Genomic DNA, 26,743 nt, shown 5'->3' on the forward strand with positions numbered 1-26,743 from the left:
AGAATTTGCACGACTTACTCCAGCACTTTAGTCATTTCTCTCCTCAAATGTCAGCATCTCAGAGGGCCATCCCTGACCACCCTCTATAAAACACCTCCTCCCATTACACCATTATTCTCCTCTGCTTTTTGTTTTACTTCATAACACTTATCACTCCTTCCTTCTACATTACTATTTGTAACTATCTCTTCTGCTAGGAAAGAACAGATCTTTCCTAGGGATGGGGATAGGGAGTTTTTCTTGTTCACTCAAAACTTAGACCATAGAGGGTATTTAAAAAAAAATATTTGTTAGATAAAGGCTCATACAGGTTTCACTGGATCAAAAATACAGGTAAAATTGTTATCACAGGAGAAGAAGGAAGGCTTTTCCCTGTTTGAAAATATAGGTGAATATGAAAGAAAAGCAAGGAAGTGGTAATTCGGGTAAAAAAGGGGTTTCCTTTGGTAACTGATGCTAAAACAGTTTTACCTTCCAGCGTTCAAGCTTTTACTCCACATGCCTTGGTTTGATCTTTGAGGAGAACTGTTCAGCTAATATCTCAAAGTTGTAGCCAATGAATTAAGCGATTTGACTGTTCTCCACAATGGCCTCCCCTTGTTTGACCATCTCTTACTCACCTGAACTCTGACTTCTTGTCACATCCTGTACAACCTTCCAGGGCTCTTTCCCTTGTTTCAATAAGGAAAGTACATCTGTCTTAGAAATGGAAAATCCTGCTTATAAGAATGGAAATAGATATGGTTATACTCTGCTCATCCAAAATAAAATTGAACCCTTGTTCATAAAGGAAGAACGTCTGAAGAATACAGAAAGATTCACAGGAAGATTATCTGAAGAATAGAGATGATTAAGGTACTCAATGGAGCTGCCCATTTTAAAGTCTATAAGCAATAAATTACTTAGTTGGCAACAGGGATCTGAAATTCTTCTAGGTACTTAAGACATTTCCTGAATTTCACAAAGATTGAATTTGAATTATTGGGACCAAACTTACCCAGTGAGACCAGATTGTTATAGTTTTCCAACATCACATCTCTGTACAAATCCTTCTGTTCCAAGTCCAGGCATTCCCACTCCTCCTGAGAGAAGTCTATGGCCACATCCTTGAACAACACCAACCTCTGAAATGACAAGTCCAAGTGTTAACGGCAAAATAAAGTTTTTTTAGAAGTAATTGAGAGGAACACACACACACACACAAGTAATGAGAGGAAGAGAAAAGTATCACATAAAGGGGCCAAAACAGTGAGCAAATATATTACAGTTGGAAGCTTTCAGTGTGGGTAAGTAATAGAAAGGAAGTGAGTGTGAAATACAGAGTATTTAAACAATTCTGAACATTCCTATTACTTACTCTTATTCATAGCCTCTTGGGAATAGCAATGGGAATGAACAAAACCCAGGTAAGTACAGTTTTCTGAATAAATAGAATAATGTATGCTAGCACATAACACATGCAAATCCTCAAATAAACTCAAAGTTCCTTCCTCTCCTTTCCCTTTAAAGAATGAAAACAGAAAGAAAAGAAGAGAGGGAAAAAAGGCTGGAAGGAGAGGAGGAGGAAGAGAAAAGAAAAATAAACCTGATGGGCACATTCCAAAATGTCTTTTAAAATGTTTACCTTAGAAAATAAGATTTACATATAATTTCAGAATTTCTTTCCAAGTCAAGTTTCAGAATAATTTTGTAATAATATTCTTTCTTCCTAGCCCTGGAAAATCCTTTCATAGATAACATTTTTAGACTATGTAATATTCCATATTAAGATTGTCATCATTTTCATATTTTGCGGTAGTTTGCACTCCTCCTCTAATGATCTTCACAGCTCTGTTTCTGAAATTCTCAATCATTTAATCATCTGGCTGATCATATTTACCACTTATCATTGCTCACTGTACACTTCTGCTTATTATGAGCAACAGAAAGCTAATGAAAGATGAGCTACACTCACACAGATGTGACCCTTGGCTTCTACATACTATTTAATTCAAAATGGACCCTGTCAATGGTATTAATCACTGAGGTATTCCCTTACACAATTCTCTCTCTGTCCTCAATCCTACATTTGATCACATTACCAATCTTAAAATCACAGATTAGAACTTACCACATTCTGAGACTAACACCAATTTCCGTCTTAATCAATAAGAACATTCAGGTCAATGAGAAAGACCAAATTTTTCATGTGTAGTACCATCTCATCAAACCACATCCTGACTGGAGAGGTTCTATGCTTTCCTCAAATACATTTCCTGATTTGCAAATGTATCCCTAAAATATTGTTAGAGAAGTGAGGGGCAATTGAGAAACACCTGGGACCCATTCTCATCATTCACTAGAAGGGGAGTGAGCAGGAGAGCACTCAGTAAAGCAGAAAGTCTGGAGATAAGGATACTGAATATTCATATCCCAAAAAACAGTGATTGTTTGATATAAAGGGGAAGAAGAAACATGAACTCACACAAGGCATGGCTTAGAATTTCAATTTATGAGTCCTCCTCTGGCTTCTTCTCATGGAGAAGTGCAGTCCTGAGAAGACAGGGGAGGGGAAAGGAAACCATGAAAAGAGGCCTACTTCTAAATGACTAAGTGAAGTATTTCTTCCCCTTTTCATGGCACCTGGTCCCTTCCACACCCCAACTTATATACTGAGAAGATCTTCAGAAGTTTTTTTGTTTTTTTATAAATATGAAATTTATTGTCAAATTGGTTTCCATGCAACACCCAGTGCTCATCCCAACAGGTGCCCTCCTCAATACCCATCACCCACCCTCCCCTGCATCCCACTCCCCATCAACCCTCAGTTTGTTCTCAGTTTTTATTTTTTTTTTATTTATTTTTTATTTTTATTTTTATTTTTTTTTAATGTTTATTTATTTTGGGGACAGAGAGAGACACAGCATGAATGGGGGAGGGGCAGAGAGAGAGGGAGACACAGAATCGGAAGCAGGCTCCAGGCTCTGAGCCATCAGCCCAGAGCCTGACGCGGGGCTCGAACTCACGGACCGCGAGATCGTGACCTGGCTGAAGTCGGACGCTTAACCGACTGCGCCACCCAGGCGCCCCTGTTCTCAGTTTTTAAGAGTCTTTTATGTTTTGGCTCCCTCCTTCTCTAACCTCTTTTTTTTTTTTTTTTCTTCCCCTCCCCCATGGTCTTCTGTTAAGTTTCTCAGGATCCACATAAGAGTGAAAACATATGGTATCTGTCTTTCTCCGTATGACTTATTTCACTTAGCATCACACTCTCCAGTTCCATCCACGTTGCTACAAGAGGCCATATTTCATTCTTTCTCATTGCCACGTAGTATTCCATTGTGTATATAAACCACAATTTCTTTATCCATTCATCAGTTGATGGACATTTAGGCTCTTTCCATAAGAAGATCTTCAGAAGTTTAAACAATCTCATCCCTTCCCTAATTCCAGATAACAGAAATGTAGAAGAATTAAATTATGCTAAAGCAGTATCCAATCCCCATGATGTTGTTAGGGTTCTCTGACATGGCCTGAATGGCTCATCTTTTACAGCCTAGGGAACCCTGATGCAAATTAATCTAAGTAGTACCCACCTGAAGGACACTGATGGGGCCCTCAGGCCTGGAAATGGTCTGTATCTTTGTAGGCCAATTCCTTGAAAAAACACTTTCCACGACTAAGATCTGCCTCTTCCCCCCAGGTCTCAACACACTAAATACCTCAGGTGCTTCCCTGGCGCATTCTCACATTCATGTGCAAGAAGCATTCTGAATCCAAAGCGTAGGTTTCATCCAGGCCACAGAAAGTGACATTACCCTCACCCAGTAACCAAGGAACAAATCCAAAGCATTCTCTAGCAGAAAACAACAGCCTGTTGCATGGAATCATGGCCTTAGCTGAACTCAGGAATTCTGGAGGCAGCAGCTCTCTGTTATCCTGCCTAACATCATCCTGTCTCCCAGTGTCAGACTAAAGATGGTTTGAAAAAGTACCTGTACAACAAATAATTTCATCAAGTGCAAAGTATGTGCTCAATGCCTTATACACATTAACACTTAATTGATCAGCAAACAGGTCTGTGAATTTAACCACCACTACAACCATTCTCCACCCCTATTATGTCTAACATTTTTCTTGTATTCGTTTCTTTTTCTAATGGCTTTATTGATATATAATTCACATTTCATAAACTCATCTCTTTTTTTAAAAATTTTATTTGTTTTGAGAGAGAGCAAGTGGGAAAGGGGCAGAGAGAAGGAGAGAGATTGCCAAGCAGGCTCTGCTCTGACAGCATGCTCGAACCCACTAACTGTGAGATCATGACCTGAGTTGAAATCAAGAGTTGGACACTTAACTGAATGAGCCATCCAGGTGCCCCATAAATTCATCCTTTTAAAAATACAAGCTATAGGTTTTTATTATATTCACAGAGGTGTGCAATCATTACCACTATCTAATTTTAGAGTATTTCATTATCCAAAAACAAAACCCATATGCATTAGCAATTACTTCCATTCTCATTTCCCGAGACCCTGACAACAACTAATCTATTCTGTCTATAAAATTGCCTATTCTAGATAGACATTTTGTATAAATTAAATTATATAATATGTGGTCTATTCTGGCTGGCTTCTTTCATATTATACATAGTATAATGTTTCAAGGTTCATCTATGTTTAGCATGGATGGATACTTCATACCTGTATATTGCCAAACATTCCGTTGTATGGATACAACATCTTTTTTCCCCATTCATTAGTTGATGGACATTGCATTGTTTTCACTTTTGTTACTATAAATAATGCTATTAAGAACATTCAGGTATATGTTTCTGTGTGGAACACATTTCATTTCTCTTAGATATATACACTTAGGAGTGGATTTGCTGGGTCATATTGTAACTGGTAACTCTATGTTTAACATCTTCAGGAACTGCTAAACTCTGTTCCAAAACAACTACATCATCTTTCGATTCTGACAAAAATATGTCAAGGTTCCAATTTTTCCACATCATCACCACCATTTGAGGTTATAGCCATTCTTATGAATTTGAAACAGTATGTCATTTTGATTTTGATTTGCATTTCCCGAATGATAATGAACACCTTTATGTGTATATTGACCATTTCTATTCCTTCTTCAGAAAAATATGTATTCAAATTCTATGCTCATTTAAAAAATCTGATTGTCTTTTTATTGTTGCTCTGTAATAATTTCTCATATATTTTAAGATACAATGTTTTAATGAACATATAATGTGCACATTTTGGGCACCTTTTGTGGGCTATATTTTCACTTATTTCATGGTGTCTTTTGAAGATCAAAAGTTTTTAACTTTGATTAAGTCCAATTTATGTTATTTTTTCTCCTTTGGTTGTTTGTGCTTTTGGTGTCACATGAAAGAAACCATTGTCTAACCTAAGCAACAGAGATCTCCTTTGTTTTCTTCTAAGAGTTTTAAGGTTTTAGCTTGTTTTCTTTTTAAGCTTTTATTTAAATTCCAGTTAGGTAACACACAGGGTAGTATCAGTTTCAGATACAGAATTCAGTCATTCATAACTTATATACAACAGCCGGTGTGCATCACAAGTGCCCAAAACACCCATCACCCATTTACCCATCCCCCAATCTACCACCCCATAGTAACCCTCAGTTTGTTCTCTATTGTTAACAGTCTGTTTTCTGATTAGCCTTTTTTCTTTTATATCCTATGTTCATCTGTTTTCTTAAATTCCACATATAAGTCAAATCATATGGTATTTGTCTTTCTCAGACTTATTTCGCTTAGTATGATACATTCTAGCTGCATCCATGTTGTTGCAAAAGGAAACATCCCATTCTTTTTTATGGCCGAGTAATATTCCATTGTATACATACACCACTTCTTTATCCATTCATCAGTGAATAGTCATTTGGGCTCTTTCCATAATTTGGTTAATGTTGATAATGCTGCTATAAACATTAGGATGCATGCATCCCTTCAAATCAGTATTTTTCTATACTTTGAGTAAATATCTAGTAGTGTACTGCTGGATGATGGTAGGGTAGTTCTACTTTTAACTTTTTGAGGAACCTCTACACTGTTTTCCAGAGTGGCTGCACCAGTTTGCATTCTCACCAACGGGAGTTCCCCTTTCTCTGCATCCTCGCCAACACCTGTTGTTTCCTGTGTTGTTGACTTTAGCCATTATGACAGATGTGAGGTGATATCTCATTATACTTCAGGTTTGTATTTCCTTAATGATCAATGATGCTGAGCACCTTTACACGTGTCTGCTAGCCATTTGTATCTCTTCTTTGGAAAAACGTCTATTCATGTCTTCTGCCCATTTCTTAACAGGACCTTTTTTTTGGGGGGGGGTGTTGAGTTTGATAAGTTCTTCATGGATTTTGGATACTAAACCTTTATCAAATATGTCATTTATAAGTGTCATCTCCCATTCCTAAGCTTGCCTTTCAATTTTGTTAATTGTTTCCTTCACTGTGTAGAAGTTTCTTATTTTGATGAAGTCCCGATAGTTTATTTTTGTTTCCCTTGGCTCAGGAGACATATCTAAGTAAGAAGTTGCCATGGCCAACATCAAAGAGGTTACTGCCTGTATTCTCCTCCAGGATTTTGATGCTTTCCTGTTCCACATTTATGTCTTCCATCCACTTGAATTTATTTTTGTGTATGGTATAAAAAGTGGTCTGGTTTCATTCTTCTGCATGTTGGCATCCAGTTTTTCCAAAACCATTTGGTGAAGAGACTTTTTTACATTGGATATTCTTTCTTGCTTTGTTAAAGGTTAATTGACCATATAGTTGTGTGTTCATTTCTGGTTTTTCTACTCTGTTCCATTGATCTATGTGTCTGTTTTTGTGCCAATATCTTGATCACTACAGCTTAGTGATAGGGTTTTCTTAGTTTATTTATTTAAGACAGAGTGAGCAACAGAGTGAGCAAAAAAGAGAGCGCACATGAGCATGAGTAGGGGAGAGGCAGACAGAGAGAGAGAGAGAAAGAGGGAGAGGAGAATCCCAAGCAGGCTCCACACTGTCAGTGCAGAGCCTGATGCAGGGCTTGAACTCACATTCAAGAGTCAGACACTTAATTGACTGAGCCACCCAGGCACCCCTGTAATATAATTTGAAGTCTTGAGTTGTGATGCCTCCAGCTTTGCTTTTCTTTTTCAAGATTGCTTTGGCTATTTGGGATCTTTTGTGGTTCCACACAAATTTTAGGATTGTTTGTTCTAGCTCTGTGAAAAATGCTGGTGATATTTTAATAGGGATTGCATTAAAGGTATAGATTGCTTTGGGTATTATGGTGATTTTAACAATATTTGTTCTTCCAATACATGAATATGGCATGTTTTTCCATTTCTTTGCATCATCTTCAATTTCTTTCACCAGTGTTCTATAGTTTTCAGAGTATAGACCATTTACTTCGTTTAGGTTTATTCCTAGGTATCTTATGGGTTTTGGTCCAATTATAAATTGGATCAATTTAATGATATCTCTCTCTGCTACTTCATTATTGGTATGAAAATGCAACAGATTTCTGTACATTGATTTTGTATCCTGCAACTTTGCTGAATTCGTATAACAGTTCTAGCAATTTTTTGTGTGTGGAATCTTTTGGGTGTTCTACATAGAGTATCATGTCATCTGCAAATAGGGAAGGTTTTACTTCTTCCTTGCTGATATGGAAACCTTTTATTTCCTTTTGTTGTCTGATTTCTGGGGTTAGGACTTCCAGTACTATGTTAAATAACAGTAGTGAGAGTGGACATCCCTACCTTGTTCATGACCATAGAGGAAAAGCTCTCAGTTTTTCCCCATTGAGGATGAGGACTCTGTGTCCCACACATAGTGTAAAACCCTGACACCTGGGTTAAATTACTGAAAATTACTAGTAAAACAGGGCAGTTTTATCCTTGACACTGTCAAGAAACCACAGTTAGGGATTCCAGTCCAAGATGGCAAGGTAGGAATAAGACCCTGAACTCATCCCTTCCACAGAATACACCCAATTACACCTATCATAGAGCAATTCCTCCTGAAGAAGACCTGAGAAACAACTAAACAGATTCTGTACAACAAAATACAGGGAGAACAGCACAAGAGAATAAGATAGATAGAGACATGGTGACAAAGGGAACCCCCACCCCTGATGCTGTGAACTGCAGTGGGAAGGGATAACACTGAAGGGCCAGGGAACAGATTCATCTGACCTTGCGCACAGGATAATCCAACTGCAGTTTAAGAGAAATGCTGTACTTGTTTTGGCAGCACATATACTAAAATTGGAATGATATAGAGAAGATTCAAATGGCCCCCACACAAGGATGATGTGAAGTTTCCATATTTTTAGTCTTGTTTCCTCTACTAAATTTACTGCAGTGAGAAACAAGAGCTACATTAATAAATGCCATCTGGTCACTGTGAAAAAAAATAATAAAAAATAAAAGAGTAATGGGGCACCTGGGTGGCTCAGTAGGTTGAGCGTCCGATTTTGGCTCAGGTCGTGATCTTGCGGCTTGTGAGTTCAAGCCCCGCGTTGGGTTCTGTGCTGGAAGTTCAGAGCCTGGAGCCTGCTTTGGATTCTGTGTCTCCCTCTCTCTGCCCCTCCCCTGCTTACACTCTGTCTCTCTCTCTCAAAAATAAATAAACTTAAAAATAATAATAATAAAAAAATAAAAATAAAAGAGTAACTACTTTATAAAAGCAAGCCCCAGAACACCAACAAATGGTAGAAAATCTTCTGGAACTCTCTCTGGGTCAAAGGGACTGGAAAGCAATAGGGTTTACACTCCCCTACGCACCTTGAAAAACTGGAGGAGGGTCCAGACACCAGAGCCAGCCTCCTTCAGTGAGCCCTGGGTGCCCTAGTCCACACCAGCCCCAGTTGTACTGGGGCACAGGGGGAAAAAAGCTTGGTTTAAAAGAACTAGCAAATAAAAAGTCCAGCCTTAAAATTCTGCCAAAAGGCAAGGATGCTGCTGGAACTGTCCCCACGTGGGAGGAGCTAATGGACAGTCTAAGTGCCCTACCTGCCTGCCACCTCAGTAAGCCCTAGGTCCCTAGCCCACACCGGCCCCAGCCATTCCACCAAGGTGGCCACAGAGTAATGCACACTAGGACACCAGTTAGTGCTCCCTACAGCTCCAGCCTTCATGCCAAGGTGACACAGGCACAAAGTACCCCAGAACACTGCAGGCCCACACCACTTTTGCCTCAGATGGCTTACCTACAGCATCCCCAGGGCAGAGAGCTCTGGAAACTCCTACCTGAGTTCGCTTTAGATTCAGCCAACCTGCCAGGGTGCCCCCTGCATAGTGTACCCTGGGAACTCCTGGCCCATGCCTGCATTGGTTCCCACCACTGTGCCAGGGCAAACCCTGTGCTGCATACAGTGAGACACCCTAGCTTGCACCTAATTCAGGTTCAGTTATCCTGCCAGGTTGTCCTTAGTATGGAGAACCCTGGGACACTCCAACTTGTGGCCACGTCAGCTTCAACTGTTCTACCAGGACACATTTTGCATGGAAAGCCCAAGGACCCATTGGGCTATAACTTGCCTTAACTCCAGCTACCCCTCTGGGGCACAGTCTGTACAGATTCCTGGAACACCCTGGTTTACAGCCACATCAGCTTCAGCTATCCTGCCAGTATACCCTCTGCACAGAGCCCAGGGACCTCCCAGCCCACACACTGTCTCAGCTCCAGCTGCCCCACCAGGGCACCCCCAGCCCAGAGCACACTGGGATTTACTAGCCTGAACCCATTTCAGTTTTAGTTGACCTGCCAGGACGCCCTCAGTGCTTAGAACCCTGGGAACATCTGGCTGCACCCACTTTAGCCTTAACTGTCCTGCCAGGGTGCCCTCAGTTCTTAGAACCCTGAGACCCACCCCCACCCAGCCTGTACCCACTTCAGCTTTAGCTATTCTGCCAGAATGCCTGCTGCACAGAAAGCCCCAGGACCTTCCAGCCTGCACCCTGCCTCAGTTCTAGCCACCCTGCCAGGACACCCTCCCCACAGAGAGCCTTGTGACACCCCAGCTTGCACCCACGTTAGCCTTAACTGTCCTGCCTGGACAAGAGCTGTGTGGAGCATCCGGGGACCACACTGATCTGCACCCACTTCAGCCTTAGCTGTTCAGCCAGAATGCTCACTGCATGGAGGGGACTCCCAAGCCCATGCAAGCCACAATTCCAGCCAGCCAGCAAAAGTCACCAAGCACACACAATCTATAAAGGGGACAACCATACACAAGACCATTCCTTCAAGTTTAAGTAGCTGTTCTGCCTAATCCATAGAAACAAACACAGAAAGTCAAGCAACATGGGGAGATAGATGAATATGCTCCAAAAGAAAGAACAAAACAAAACCTCATACGAGGAACTAAATGAACTGGAGATAAACAATATGCCTGAAAAAGCATTTAAAGTAATGATCAAAAAGATGCTCACCCGGCTGGAGAGAAGAGTGGAAGAACTCAGTGAGATGTTCAATAAAAAGACAGGAAATATAAATAGGAACTAATCAGAGTTGAAGATTAGAATAAGTGAAATGAAAAACACACTAGAGGGAATCAACAGATTGGCAGATGCAGAAGAATCTATCAGCAATCTGGAAGACAGGCTAACAGAAAGCACTCAACTGAACAGCAAAAAAAGAATGGGGGAAAAATGAGGAAGTTTAAGGAATCTCTTGGATAACAACAAGCAAACATTCACATTATAGGGGTCCCAGAAGAAGAGAGAAAGCTTATTTGAAGAAATAATAACTGAAAACTTCCCTAACACAAGGAAGGAAACAGACATCCAGGTTCAAGAACCAAAAAGAGAACCAAAAAAGATGAACCCAAGGAGCTCCACACCATGACATATAATGAAAATGTCAAAGGTTAAAGATAAAGAGATAATTTTTTAAATGTTTGTTTACTTTTTTTTTTTTTTCCAACGTTTATTTTTGGGACAGAGAGAGACAGAGCATGAACGGGGGAGGGGCAGAGAGAGAGGGAGACACAGAATCGGAAACAGGCTCCAGGCTCTGAGCCATCAGCCCAGAGCCTGACGCGGGGCTCGAACTCCCGGACCGCGAGATCGTAACCTGGCTGAAGTCGGACGCTTAACCGACTGCGCCACCCAGGCGCCCCTGTTTACTTTTATTTTTGAGAGAGAGAGACAGAACGTGCATATGCATGTGTGCAAGCAAGGGTGAGGCAGAGAGAGAGGGAGACAGAGAATCTGAAGCAGATTCCAGGCTCCGAGCTGTCAGCACAGAGCCTGACACAGGGTTCAAACTCACAAACCGTGAGATGACTTGAGCCAAAGTCGGATGCTTAACCAACTAAGCCACCGGGACAACTGATAAAGAGAATTTTAAAAGCAGCAAGAATAGGCACCTGGGTAGCTCAGTCAGTTAAGCGTCTGACTTCCGCTCAGGTCATGATCTCATGGTCTGTGAGTTCAAGCCCTGCATTGGGCTCTGAACTGATAGCTCAGACCATGGAGCCTGCTTCGGATTCTCCCTCTCTCTCTGCCCCTCCCCCACTCATACACTGTCTCTCAAAAATGAATAAATGTTAAAAAAAAATTAAAAAGCATTAAGAGAACCTGAAAGTTATGAACAAGGGAAACCCAATAAACCTATCAGCTGATTTTTCAGCAGAAACTCTGCAGGCCAGAAGGGAATAGCAGCATATATTCAAAGTGCTGAAAGGAAAAAAGGAACAACCAAGAATACTCTGCCTGGCAAAGTGATCATTCAGATTTGAAAGAGAGGTAAAGAGTTTCCCTGATATGGGGTGCCTGAGTAGCTCAGCTGGTTAAGCCTCTGACTCTTGATTTCAGCTCCATTCATGATCACACAGTTCATGAGGTCAAGCCCCCAGTGGGGCTTTGACAGACAACACACAGGGCCTGGCTACGACTCTCTCTCTCTGCCCTTCCCCTGCTCATGTGCATGTCTCCCTCTCGCTCTCAAAATAAATAAAGAAAGAAAAAGGAAAAAAAAAGTTTCCCTGACAAACAAAAGTTAAAGTGTAAGGGTTAAATTGTAGTGTAGGGCTAACGCTTAGCTTGAAAAATAACAGCTTTGCTCTGACACTGAAGGTCAAAAGATAACAGCCTTGTTTTTACTCTTGTAAATCACGCTTCATACTCTTGTGAATCAGGCTTTACCAATGAAGGAAACAAAAGCTCAAAGAAAAGAGCATCAAAGACAAGGTCAAGGAGATCCACTGGTTGCGACTTAGCGGCAGAAAGTCTAAAATAATTACCTCATTCCATAACTGTTTCTGACTCATCTGGCAACTGTTTCTAATTCATCTGGGAACGGTTTCTAACTCATCTGGGAACTGTTTCTCAGTTCTGTTCCCAGATAATGATAATACGATGTGATCGGCTTTAAAAATTCTGTACCCAGGCTGTTTGGGGCCGCACTCTTATCAAGAACGTTGGTCCCACTCAGTCGGCCTTGCCTCTCATTGTATTAAACTTTGTTGTGACTATCTCTGGTGCCCGTAGCATTCTGTTTCAGGAGTCGTGTGGATGCAACAAAAGCACTTCAGCATTTAACTAGCCTTGCAAGAAATGTTAAAGAGACTTTATTAAGTGGAAAAGAAACCATCATAATTAGATGCAAGAAAATTATGAATAAAAAAGATAAAAAATGACAGCATATACATAAAACCTGGAGGGAGGAGTAAAACGAAAACTAGCTTGTTTGTTTTTGTTTTTAGAATGTGTTAGAACTTGATAGGCTGGAAGATGGTGACGTAGGAGGACACTGGGCTCACCGCGTCCTGCTGATCACTTAGATTCCACCCACACCTGCCTAAATAACCCAGAAAACCACCAGAAGACTAGCAGAACGGATTCTCTGGAGCCAAGCGTAGATGAGAGGCCCAGCGAAGAGGGTAGGAAGGGCGGAGAGGCGGTGCGCACTACATGGACGGGCGGGAGGGAGCCGGGTAGGAGGGACAGCCCACTAGAAAAGCAGAGCCCCCAAGTCTGGCTTGCAAAAGTGGAGGGGCCGGATGGAGTACGTTCTGACAGCAAGCGGGACTTAACATCTGGAAGGTTATAAGTTAACAGCTCTGCTCAGAGAGTGGCAGGGATGGAGGGCAACGGGAGGGAGAGTTGTTGAGCCCCAGATGACAGAGCTCAGCTTGGTGGGGAACAAAGACGCTCGCCAGCGCCATCTCCCTCGCCCATCCCCCAGCCAAAATCCCAAAGGGAACCAGTTCCTGTCAGGGAACTTGCTTGCACTGTGCAAACACCCAACGCTGTGCTTCTGCGGATCCATCCCTCCAGTGGCAGGTCTGACTCCCTCCCGGTGCCGCAGGGCCCCTCCCGAAGCAGATCACCGGAAGGATAAGCGAGCTGAGCCTGCCCCTCCCGCCCCCCGTGCACCTTGCTGAGCTACACCAGCTAATACACCAGATCCCCAGCACCACAAGCCTGGCAGTGTACAAGTAGCCCAGATGGGCCACGCCACCCCACAGTGAATCCCGCACATAGGAGAGGGGAAGAGAAGGTACACACCAGTCTGACTGTGGCCCCGGCAGCGGGCTGGGGGCAGACAACAGGTCTGACTGCGGCCTCGCCCACCAACGCAAGTTATTCAAGACAGCACAGGGGAAGTGCCCTGCAGTTCCACACCACTCCAGGGACTATCCAAAATGAGTAAACGGAAGAATTCCCCTCAAAAGAATCTCCAGGAAATAGTGACAGCTAACAAACTGATCAAAAACAATTTAAACAATATAACAGAAAGTGAATTTAGAATAATAGTCATAAAATTAATTGCTAGGCTTGAAACCAGTATAGAGGACATCAGAGAATCTATTGCTACAGAGATCAAGGGACTAAGGAACAGCCAGGAGGAGCTAAAAAAATGCTATCAATGAGCTGCAAAATAAAATGGAGATGACCACAGCTCGGATTGAAGAGGCAGAGGAGAGAATAGGTGAACTAGAAGATAAAATTATGGAAAAAGAAGAAGCTGAGAAAAAGAGAGATAAAAAAATCCAGGAGTATAAGGGGAAAATTAGAGAACTAAGTGATACACTAAAGAGAAATAATCTACGCATAATTGGTATTCCACAGGAGGAAGAGACAGGGAAAGGTGCTGAAGGTGTACCTGAAGAAATAATAACTGAGAATGTCCCTGATCTGGGGAAGGAAAAAGGCATTGAAATCCAAGAGGCACAGAGAACTCCCATCAGACATAACTTGAATCGATCTTCTGCATGACATATCATAGTGAAACTGGCAAAATACAAGGATAAAGAGAAAATTCTGAAAGCAGCTAGGAATAAACATGCTCTAACATATAAAGGGAGACCGATAAGACTTGTGACCGATCTCTCTACTGAAATTTGGCAGGCCAGAAAGGAATGGCAGGAAATCTTCAATGTGATGAACAGAAAAAATATGCAGCTGAGAATCCTTTATCCAGCAAGTCTGTCATTTAGACTAGAAGGAGAGATAAAGGTCTTCCCAAACAAACAAAAACTGAAGGAATTCATCACCACTAAACCAGCCCTACAAGAGATCCTAAGGGGGATCCTGTGAAACAAAGTACCAGAGACATTGCTACAAGCATGAAACCTACAGACATCACAATGATTCTAAACCCATATCTTTCTATAATAACACTGAATGTAAATGGACTAAATGAGCCAACCAAACACATAGTGTATCAGAATGGATTAAAAAAAAACAAGACCCATCTATTTGCTGTCTACAAGAGACTCATTTTAGACCTGAGGACACCTTCAGATTGAAAGTGAGGGGATGGGAACTATTTATCATGCTACTGGAAGTCAAAAGAAAGCTGGAGTAGCCATACTTATATCAGACAAACTAGACTTTAAATTAAAGGCTGTAACAAGAGATGGAGAAGGGCATTATATAATAATTACAGGGTTTATCCATCAGGAAGAGCTAACAATTATAAATGTCTATGCGCTGAATACGGGAGCCCCCAAATATATAAAACAATTACTCACATACATAAGAACCTTATTGATAAGAATGTGGTAATTGCAGGGGACCTTAATACCCTACTCACAGCGATGGATAGATCATCTAGACACATGGTCAATAAAGAAACAAGGGCCCTGAATGATACATTGGATCAGATGGACTTGACAGATATATTTAGAACTCTGCATCCCAAAGCAACAGAATATACTTTCATCTTGAGTGCACATGGAAGATTCTCCAAGATAGATCACATACTGGGTCACAAAACAGCCCTTCATAAGTATACAAGAATTGAGATCATACTATGCATACTTTCAGACCACAATGCTATGAAGCTTGAAATCAACCACAGGAAAAAGTCTGGAAAACCTCCAAAACCATAGAGGTTAAAGAACACCCTACTAAAGAATGAATGGTGGGGCGCCTGGGTGGCGCAGTCGGTTAAGCGTCCGACTTCAGCCAGGTCACGATCTCGCGGTCCGTGAGTTCGAGCCCCGCGTCGGGCTCTGGGCTGATGGCTCAGAGCCTGGAGCCTGTTTCCGATTCTGTGTCTCCCTCTCTCTCTGCCCCTCACCCGTTCATGCTCTGTCTCTCTCTGTCCCAAAAATAAATAAACGCTGAAAAAAAAAATTAAAAAAAAAAAAAAGAATGAAGGGGTCAACCAGGCAATTACAGAAGAAATTAAAAAATATATGGAAACAAACGAAAATGAAAATACAACAATCCAAACTCTCTGGGATGCAGCAAAGGCAGTCCTGAGAGGGAAATACATTGCAATCCAGGCCTATCTCAAGAAACAAGAAAAATCCCAAATACAAAATCTAACAGCACACCTAAATGAACAGCAAAGACACCATCTCTTCTTCAGCAGAAGAAGAGAAATAATAAAGATCAGAGCAGAAATAAACAATATAGAATCTAAAAAAACTTTAGAGCTGATCAACGAAACCAAGAGTTGGTTTTTTGAAAAAATAAACAAAATTGACAAACCGCTAGCCAGGCTTCTCAAAAAGAAAAGGGAGATGACCCAAATAGATAAAATCATGAATGAAAATGGAATTATTACAACCAATCCCTCAGAGATACAAACAATTATCAGGGAATACTATGAAAAATTATATGCCAACAAACTGGACAACCTGGAAGAAATGACAAATTCCTAAACACCTACACACTTCCAAAACTCAATCAGGAGGAAATAGAAAGCTTTAACAGACCCATAACCAGCGAAGAAATTGACTCAGTTATCAAAAATCTCCCAACAAATAAGAGTCCAGGACCAGATGGCTTCCCAGGGGAGTTCTACCAGACGTTTAAAGCAGAAATAATACCTATCCTTCTCAAGCTATTCGAAAAAACAGAAAGGGAAGGAAAACTTCCAGACTCATTCTATGAAGCCAGTATTACTTTGATTCCTAAACCAGACAGAGACCCAGTAAAAAAAGAGAACTACAGGCCAATATCCCTGATGAATATGGATGCAAACATTCTCAATAAGATACTGGCAAATCGAATTCAACAGCATAGAAAAAGAATTACTCACCATGATCAAGTGGGATTCATTCCTGGGATGCAGGGCTGGTTCAACATTCGCAAATCAATCAACGTGATCCATCACATTAATAAAAGAAAAGATAAGAACCACATGATCCTGTCAATTGATGCAGAAAAAGCATTTGACAAAATTCAGCAAGCTTTCTTAATAAAAACCCTCAAGAAAGTAGGGACAGAAGGAACATACTTAAACATCATAAAAGCCATTTATGAAAAGCCCACAGCTAACATCATCCTCAATGGGGAAAAACTAAAAGCTTTGTCCCTGAGATCAGGAACACGACAGGGATGTCCTCTCTCACCGCTGTTGTTTAACACAGTGTAGGAAGTGCTAGCATCAGCAATCAAACAACAAAAGGAAATCAAAGGCATCAAAATTAGCAAAGATGAAGTCAAGCTTTCACTTTTTGCAGATGACATGATATTATAGATGGAAAACCCGACAGACTCCACCAAAAGTCTGCTAGAACTGATACATGAATTCAGCAAAGTTGCAGGATACAAAATCAATGTACAGAAATCAGTTGCATTCTTATACACTAATAATGAGGCAACACAAAGACAAATAAAGAAACTGATCCCATTCACAATTGCACCAAGAAGCATAAAATACCTAGGAATAAATCTAACCAAAGATGTCAAAGATCTGTATGCTGAAAACTATAGAAAGCTTATGAAGGAAAATTGAAGAAGATATAAAGAAATGGAAAAACATTCCGTGCTCATGGGTTGGAAGAATAAATATTGTCAAAATGTCAATACTACCCAAAGCTATCTACACATTCAATGCAATCCCAATCAAAATGCACCAGCATTCTTCTCGAAACTAGAACAAGCAATCCTAAAATTCATATGGAACCATAAAAGGCCCCAAATCACCAAAGTAATTTTGAAGAAGAAGACCAAAGCAGGAGGCATCACAATCCCAGACTTTAGCCTCTACTACAAAGCTGTCATCATCAAGACAGCATGGTACTGGCACAAAAACGGACACATAGACCAATGGAATAGAATAGAAACCCCAGAACTAGACCCACAAACGTATGGCCAACTAATCTTTGACAAAGCAGGAAAGAATATCCAATGGAAAAAAGACAGTCTCTTTAACAAACGGTGCTGGGAGAACTGGACAGCAACATGCAGAAGGTTGGAACTAGACCACTTTCTCACACCATTCTAAAAATAAACTCAAAATGGATAAAGGACCTGAATGTGAGACAGGAAACCATCAAAACTCTAGAGGAGAAAACAGGAAAAGACCTCTCTGACTTCAGCCGTAGCAATTTCTTACTTGACACATCCCTAAAGGCAAGGGAATCAAAAGCAAAAATGAACTATTGGGACCTCATGAAGATAAAAAGCTTCTGCACAGCAAAGGAAACAACCAACAAAACTAAAAGGCAACCAACAGAATGGGAAAAGATATTTGCAAATGACATATCGGACAAAGGGCTAGTATCCAAAATCTATAAAGAGCTCACCAAACTCCACACCCGAAAAACAAATAATCCAGTGAAGAAATGGGCAGAAAACATGAAGAGACACTTCTCTAAAGAAGACATCCGGATGGCCAACAGGCACATGAAAAGATGCTCAATGTCGCTCCTCATCAGGGAAATACAAATCAAAACCACACTCAGACATCACTTCACACCAGTCAGAGTGGCCAAAATGAACAAATCAGGAGACTATAGATGCAGGAGAGGATGTGGAGAAACGGGAACCCTCTTGCACTGTTGGTGGGAATGCAAACTGGTGCAGCCACTCTGGAAAACAGTGTGGAGGTTCCTCAAAACATTAAAAATAGACCTACCCTATGACCCAGCAGTAGCACTGCTAGGAATTTACCCAAGGGATACAGGAGTACTGATGCATAGGGCCACTTGTACCCCAATGCTTATAGCAGCACTCTCAACAATAGCCAAATTGTGGAAAGAGCCTAAATGTCCATCAACTGATGAATGGATAAAGAAACTGTGGTTTATATACACAATGGAGTACTATGTGGCAATGAGAAAGAATGAAATATGGCCCTTTGTAGCAACATGGATGGAACTGGAGAGTGTGATGCTAAGTGAAATAAGCCATACAGAGAAAGACAGATACCATATGTTTTCACTCTTATGTGGATCCTGAGAAACTTAACAGGAACCCATGGGGGAGGGGAAGGAAAAATAAACAAAAAGAGAGGTTAGAGTGGGAGAGAGCCAAAGCATAAGAGACTCTTAAAAAATGAGAACAAACTGAGGGCTGATGGGGGGTGGGAGGGAGGGGAGGGTGGGTGATGGGTATTGAAGAGGGCATCTTTTGGGATGAGCACTGGGTGTTGCATAGAAACCAACTTGACAATAAATTTCATATATTTAAAAAAATAAAAAATAAATATCCATATACAAAAAAAATCAGAGGCAAAAAAAAAAAATGAAAAATAGAACTACCTTATGACCCAGCAATAGCACTGCTAGGAATTTACCCAAGGGATACAGGAGTACTGATGCACAGGGGCACATGCACCCCAATGTTTATAGCAGCACTTTCAACAATAGCCAAATTATGGAAGGAGCCTAAATGTCCATCAACTGATGAATGGATAAAGAAACTGTGGTTTATATACACAATGGAGTACTATGTGGCAATGAGAAAGAATGAATTATGGCCCTTTTTAGCAACGTGGATGGAACTGGAGAGTGTTATCTAAGTGAAACAAGCCATACAGAGGAAGACAGATCCTATATGTTTTCACTCTTATGTGGATCCTGAGAAACCCATGGGGGAGGGGAAGGAAAAAAAAAAAAGAGGTTAGAGTGGGAGAGAGCCAAAGCATAAGAGACTCTTAAAAACTGAGAACAAACTGAGGGTTGATGGGGGCTGGGAGGGAGGGGAGGGTGGTGATGGGTATTGAGGAGGGCACCTTTCGGGATGAGCACTGGGTGTTGTATGGAAACCAATTTGACAATAAATTTCATATCTTGAAAAAAATTAAAAATTAAAAAAAAAAAAGAACTAGAACAATCCTACAATTTGTATGGAACACAAAAGACCCTGAATAGTCAAAGCAACCTTGCAAGAGAAAAGCAAAGCTGGAGGCATCATAATCCTGGACTTCAAGTTATCTTACAAAGTAATCAAAACAGTATGCTACTGGCACAGAAATAGACACATAGATCAATGGAACAGAATAGAAAGCCCCCCAACTATATGGTCAATTAATCTTTGACAAAGCAGGAAAGAATATCCAATGGGCAAAGGACAGTATCTTCAACAATGGTGTTGGGGAAATTGGACAGCTACACATGCAAAAGAAAGACCACTTTCTTACACCATAGACAAAGCTAAACTCAAAATGGCTTGAAGACCTCAATGTGAGACCTAAAACCATAAAAATCCTAGAAGAGAACACAGGCAGTAATTTCTCTGACACTAATAACTGTAGCAACTTTTTTCTAGCTACATTTCCTGAGGCAAGGGAAACAAAAGCAAAAATAAACTTGGGACTACATCAAAATAAAAAGCTTCTTTCTGCACAGGAAAGGAAACAATCAACAAAACTAAAAGATAACCTACAGAATTGGAGAAGATATTTACGAATGACATATCTGATAAAGGGTTAGTGTCCAAAATATATAAAGAACCTATACAACTCAACACCTCAAAAAATAACCCAATTAAAAAATGGGTAGAAGACATGAACAGACATTTCATCAAAGAAGACATCCAGATGGCCAATAGACACATGCAAAAATGCTCAACATCACTCATCATCAGGAAAACGCAAATCAAAACTACAATGCAATATCACCTCATACCTGTCAGGAGGGCTAAAATCAGCAAGACAAGAAACAACAGGCGTTGGTGAGGATGTGGAGAAAAGAAAGCCTTGTGCACTGTTGGTGGGGATGCAAACTGGTGCAGCCACTGTGGAAGACAATATGGAGGTTCCTCATAAAGTTAAAAATAGAACTATTCTACAATCCAGCAATCACAGTTCTGATATTTACTCAAAGAATAAAAAGACAATAATTCAAAGGGATAAAAGCGTTTTAAAAGAATGTGGGGGGGGCGCCTGGGTGGCGCAGTCGGTTAAGCGTCCGACTTCAGCCAGGTCACGATCTCGCGGTCCGTGAGTTCGAGCCCCGCGTCGGGCTCTGGGCTGATGGCTCAGAGCCTGGAGCCTGTTTCCGATTCTGTGTCTCCCTCTCTCTCTGCCCCTCCCCCGTTCATGCTCTGTCTCTCTCTGTCCCAAAAATAAATAAACGTTGAAAAAAAAAATTAAAAAAAAAAAAAAAAGAATGTGGGTTTTTTTGGGGTTTTTTTTTTGTTTTTTTTTTAGAGAGAGAGGACATGTGTGAGCATGAGTCAGGGAGGGGCAGAGAGAGAGGGAGAGAGAATCCTAAGCAAGCACCTTGTTGTCAGCTCAGAGCTGGACTCGATCTTTGTAAGATCATGACCTGAGCCAAAATCAAGAGTCAGATGTTTAACCAACTGAGCCACCCAGGCATCCCAAAATAAGCTTTTGCACAACAAAGGAAACCATCAACAAAACCAAAAGGCAACCTACTGCATAGAAGATATTTGCAAATAATATATCCTGTAAGGAGTTAATATCCAAAAAGAACCTACACAACTCAACACCAAAAAACACAAACAACCTAATTATAAAATAGGCAGGGATGCCTAGGTGGCTCAGTTAGCTAAGTGTCCAATTCTTGATTTCAGCTCAGGTCATGAGCTCACGATTTGTGAGATTGAGCCATCATCAAGTTGTGCTGATAACGTGGAGCCTACTTAGGATTCTCTCTCTCCCTCTCTCTGCCCCCACCTTGAAATAAATAAAACATTAAAAACACTTTTAACGTTTTTTTATTTTTTAGAGAGACAGAGACAGAGTGTGAGTGGGGAAGGGGCAGAGAGAGAGGGAGACACAGAATCCGAAGCAGGCTGATAACGTGGAGCCTACTTAGGATTCTCTCTCTCCCTCTCTCTGCCCCCACCTTGAAATAAATAAAACATTAAAAACACTTTTAACGTTTTTTTATTTTTTAGAGAGACAGAGACAGAGTGCGAGTGGGGAAGGGGCAGAGAGAGAGGGAGACACAGAATCTGAAGCAGGCTCCAGGCTCTGAGCTGTCAGCACAGAACCCAATGCGGGGTTTGAACCCATGAAACACAAGATCATGACCTGGCCGAAGTCAGACGCTTAACTAACTGAGCCACCCAGGCATCCCAAAATAAATAAACATTTTAAAAACAATTAAATGAGCAGAGGATCTGAATAGACACTTCTCCAAAGAAGACATAGAGATGGCCAAGACACACATGAAAAGATACTCAGCATCACTAATCGTCTAGGAATCAAATATAAACTACAAAGAAGATGTGGTATATACACACAATAGATTATTACTCAGCCATCAAAAGTAATGGACAGGAGGAGGTCAAACTTTCACTCTTTGCAGATGACATGATACTCTATATGGAAAACCCAAAAGATTCCACCGATAGAATTGATTCGTGAATTCAGCAAAGTTGCAGGATATAAAATCAATGCACAGAAATCAGTTGCATTCCTATATACCAACAATGAAGCAACAGAAAGAGAAATCAAGGAATCGATCCCATTTACAGTTGCACAAAAAAAACGTAAAATACCTAGGAATAAATCTAACCAAAGAGGTGAAAAATCTATACACTGAAAACTATAGAAAGCTTATGAAAGAAATTGAAGAATACACAAAAAAATGGAAAAAGATTCCATGCTCCTGAGTAGGAAGAACAAATATTATTAAAATGTCAATACTACCTAAAGCAATCTACACAGACAATGCAATCCCTATCAAAATAACACTAGCGTTCTTCACAGAGCTAGAACAAATAATCCTTAAATTTGTATGGAACCAGAAAAGACTCCAAATAGCCAAAGCAATCTTGAAAAATAAAACCAAAGCAGGAGGCATCACAATCCCAGACTTCAAGCTATACTACAAAGCTGTAATCATCAAGACAGTATGGTACCGCACAAGAACAGACACTCAGATCAATGGAACAGAATAGAGAACCCAGAAATGGACCCACAAACGTATGGCCAACTAATCTTTGACAAAGCAGGAAAGAATATACAATGGAATAAACACAGTCTCTTCAGCAAAGGGTTCTGGGAAAACTGAACAGCAACATGCTGTCCAGAATGAACCTGGACCACTTTCTTACACCATACACAAAAATAAACTCAAAATGGGTGAAAGACCTAAATGTAAGACAGGAAGCCATCAAAATCCTCAAGGAGAAAGCAGGCTAAAACCTCTTTGATCTTGCCCGCAGCAACTTCTTACTCAACACGTCTCTGGAGGCAAGGGAAACAAAAGCAAAAATGAACTACAGGGACCTCATCAAAATAAAAAGCTTCTGCACAGTGAAGGAAACAATCAGCAAAACTAAAAGGCAACCAATAGAATGGGAGAAGACACTTGCAAATGACATATCAGATAGAGGGTTAGTATCCAAAATCTATAAAGAACTTATCAAACTCAGCACCCAAAAAACAAATAATCCAGTGAAGAAATGGGCAAAAGACATGAATAGACACTTCTCCAAGGAAGACATCCAGATGGCCAACTGACACATGAAAAAATGCTCAACATCACTCATCATCAGGGAAATACAGATCAAAACCACAATGAGATACCATCTCACACCTGTCAGAATGGCTAACATTAACAACTCAGGCAACAGCAGATGTTGGCGAGGATGTGGAGAAAGAGGATCTCTTTTGCACTGCTGGTGGGAATGCAAACTGGTGCAGTCACTTTGGAAAACAGTATGGAGGTTCCTCAAAAAACTAAAAATAGAACTACCCTACGACCCAGCAATTGCACTGCTAGGTATTTATCCAAGGGATACAGGTATGCTGTTTCAAAGGGGCACATGCACCCCAATGTTTATAGCAGCACTATCAGCAATAGCCAAAGTATGGAAAGAGCCCAAATGTCCATCAATGGATGAATGGATAAAGAAGATGTGGTATGTATATACAATGGAGTATTACTCGGCAATCAAAAAGAATGAAATCTTGCCATTTGCAACTACATGGATGGAACTGGAGGGTATTAGGTGAAGTGAAATTAGTCAGAGAAAGACAAAAATCATATGACTTCACTCATATAAGGACTTTAAGAGACAAAACAGATGAACATAAGGGAAGGGAAGCAAAAAGAGCATAAAAACAGGGAGGGGGACAAAACAGAAGAAACTCATAAATATGGAGAATAAACGGAGTGTTACTGGAGAGGTTGTGGGAGGGGGGGATGGGCTAAATGGGTAAGGGGCACTAAGGAATCTACTCCTGAAATCATTGTTGCACTATATACTAACTAATTTGGATGTAAATAATAAATAAATAAATAAATAAATAAATAAATAAATAAATAAATAAATAAAACAAGTTAAAAATAAATAAATAATAAAAATTTTAACAAATAAAATAAATAAAATGTAAAGTGGTACGTGGTACTAGATACATGCGGTAAACTCTTATCAATAGGACTAATTAAAAGAAAAGACATTCTAAGTTAGTGAAAACTCTATATTAGAGTTTTTTCAAAAGAAACTCAACTTGTTTAAAATATACAAAGTAAATATCTGGAGTCTGATAATAATAATACACATTTAATAAGTAATGCCTTTGAAGGGCTTAAAAACAGTTAGCTTGTGTATTTTATAGATTAAAGTGTTTCCGTACAAATGTGAATGGAACTAGAATGTATTATGCTAAACAAAATAAGTCAGTCCAAGAAAGACAAATACCATATGACTTCATATGTGGAATTTAAGAAACAAAACAGATTAACATTGAGAAGACAGAAGGCAAAGAGAAAAAGAGAGAGAGGCAAACCATAAGAAACTCTTAGCTATAGAGAACAAACTGAAGATTGATGGAGGGGCAGTGGGTGAGGGATGTGCTAAATGAGTATTAAAGAGAGCACTTGTTTTGATGAGTGCTGGGTGTTCTATGTAAGTGATGACTCACTAATTTCTAGTCCTGAAAGCAGTATCATAGTATATGTTAAGTAACTATAATTTAAATAAAAACAAAATAAAAATAAATAAATTTATTTTAAAAACTACAGTCAGATATCATCCTACACCTGTTAGAATGGCTAAAATCAAAAAGAGAATAACAAGCATTGAGGATGTGGAGAAAAAGGAACTCTCATGCACTGTTGGCAATGCAAACTGGTGCAGCCACTGTGGAAAACAGTATGGAAGTTCCACAAAAAAATTCAAAAGAGAAATATCATATGATCTAATAATTTCACTACTGGGTATCTGACCAAAGAAAATGAAAACACTAATTCAAAAATATATTATGTACCCTTATGTTTGTTGCAGCCTTATTTACAATAGCCAAGATATGGAATCAACCTAAGGAAGATGTGGTGTACACACACACACACACACACACACACACACACACACAGAGGAATATTATGCAGCCATAAAAATCAATGAGCTCATACTATAGATGGACCTTAAGCATATTATCCTCAGTGAAATCAATCAGACTGAGAAAGACAAATACCATAGGATTTCACTCATATGTGAAATCTAAAAATGCAAATGAATAAACAAACAAAAAGCAGAATCAGACTATGAATACAGAGAACAAACTGATGGTTGCCAGAGGGGAGGGGGGTGAGGATGGGCAAAATGGGTAAAAGAGAATGGCAGATACAGGCTTCCAGTTATAGAATGAATAAGTAATGGGAATAAAAGGCACAGCATAGGGAATATAGTCAGTGATATTGTAATAATGTTGTGTGGTGACAGATAGTCATTATACATGTGGTGAACATAGCATAACCCAGAGAAATTAAACCACTAAGTTGTACACCTGAAAACATGTGTGTCAACTATACTCAAAACATTTTTTTTATTCAAAAACTACAATTAAATCTCTCAGTACCCATAATGTCTTTTAGGCTTATTTGGGTTCTGGAGGCAACATATCCTCATTTACAAATTCTACTTAATCTCACGGATGCTAATACTTACAAATTGTCTCAACATGAAGAGGGCCCCCTCCAACGAAAGGCTCCACAATCTATTCAAATTAAAATCAACAGTCACTCCTGTTAGTGTCCTCAGACTCTCCTTCACTGGAGAGGCTATAGTTGCCTCCTCTCATATCTCTGGAGTCTGTGGATCACCTATGATGGCCACAAACTGCCCATAGGCTTATAAGACAAGAAACTGCCCTTTTTGGCCCTGCCACACACCATTAGAGTGACAATTACTGGCCTTCTACTGAGATCTCTTGAAAATAAAGGCTTTCACAGACCCTGAGCATGGGACCCTCTGAACCCAACTGCTCATTATGCCTTGAATCATAGAAACAGCACCCCCACAAGCTTGGCAAAGATACTGAGGCCTCCTTGACTCAATCCTATAGGATGGAGCCAAGTCTAGAGGAACACTCCACCTGCAAAAAAGGAGTGTTCTTCTCTGTTCTTAGTCCCTTGCCAGATGTCATAGCGCTAGAGGAGATCACCTCTTCCCCAAGCTCCTTAAACACCTCAGAAGGCCCTTGGTATTAACTCAGTAAATAACAATGGAAGTTCACAAAACAGTATGGTAACACTGCCTCTTGTCACAGGTGACAGAACTCAGTGACATGCTTTTGCTTTCCATCCCTGAACTAGAATGTCTTCCTCAATAAGGGATGAGATTCAAGGGTCAAAATAAGTGGTCAAACTTCAGGAAGTCATCTTAGCACTGAGTTCCTTTCAACAAATGGCCCCATCTGTATCCTTTAACAAACTCTTGGGCCACTGCCTAAAAGTTTCCCCCTTTAAGGGTAAAGAACTCTGGGAATCTCTGGCCTCACAGTTACCCCCAAAATAAATCAAAACCACATGTCTCTACATATATTAAGGCTATGATACAAGGCCTCATCAGGATACTCCTTATTCCCCTCAGAGTTCCAGACATTACTGACAGTGACTTAGGGCACACATTTCGCCTCTCAAAATATACAGTGCTGGGCTCCTGGGAAAGATATTCAATGGAACTTTCATCTCCCAATAGGTACCAGACAGCTGGTTTAATTAAGAGACATATCTTCTCTTCAAACAATTCCCTTTTAAACACTAATCTGGCAAAAGGGCCCCTTAATGTGCCTCTCTCGCCCCAAACCTTAATCTCAATTTGAGTCCTCCTGGCTGACATTTCTC

The 26,743-nt window shown here is 40.4% G+C and overlaps 1 protein-coding gene and 1 non-coding gene across 2 annotated transcripts in view; one reads left to right on the forward strand and one right to left on the reverse strand.

Moving 5' to 3' along the window:
* The window catches only part of LOC124511190 (zinc finger protein 850-like), a 145,592-nt gene that overhangs the window by 77,199 nt on the left and 41,650 nt on the right, over positions 1 to 26,743 (reverse strand). The window contains 1 exon segment of the mRNA XM_047078186.1: positions 7,470 to 7,480. Coding sequence (XP_046934142.1) covers positions 7,470 to 7,480 — 11 coding nt within the window.
* Positions 8,238 to 8,344, forward strand: LOC124511993 (U6 spliceosomal RNA). The gene has a single exon (XR_006962032.1). It is a non-coding gene; the product is annotated as a U6 spliceosomal RNA (small nuclear RNA).

Source organism: Lynx rufus, unplaced genomic scaffold (assembly GCF_022079265.1).
Source record: "Lynx rufus isolate CCGP_SWC_20201006 ecotype Redwood Valley unplaced genomic scaffold, mLynRuf1.p SCAF_16, whole genome shotgun sequence".
Classification (NCBI taxonomy): Eukaryota; Metazoa; Chordata; class Mammalia; order Carnivora; family Felidae; genus Lynx; species Lynx rufus.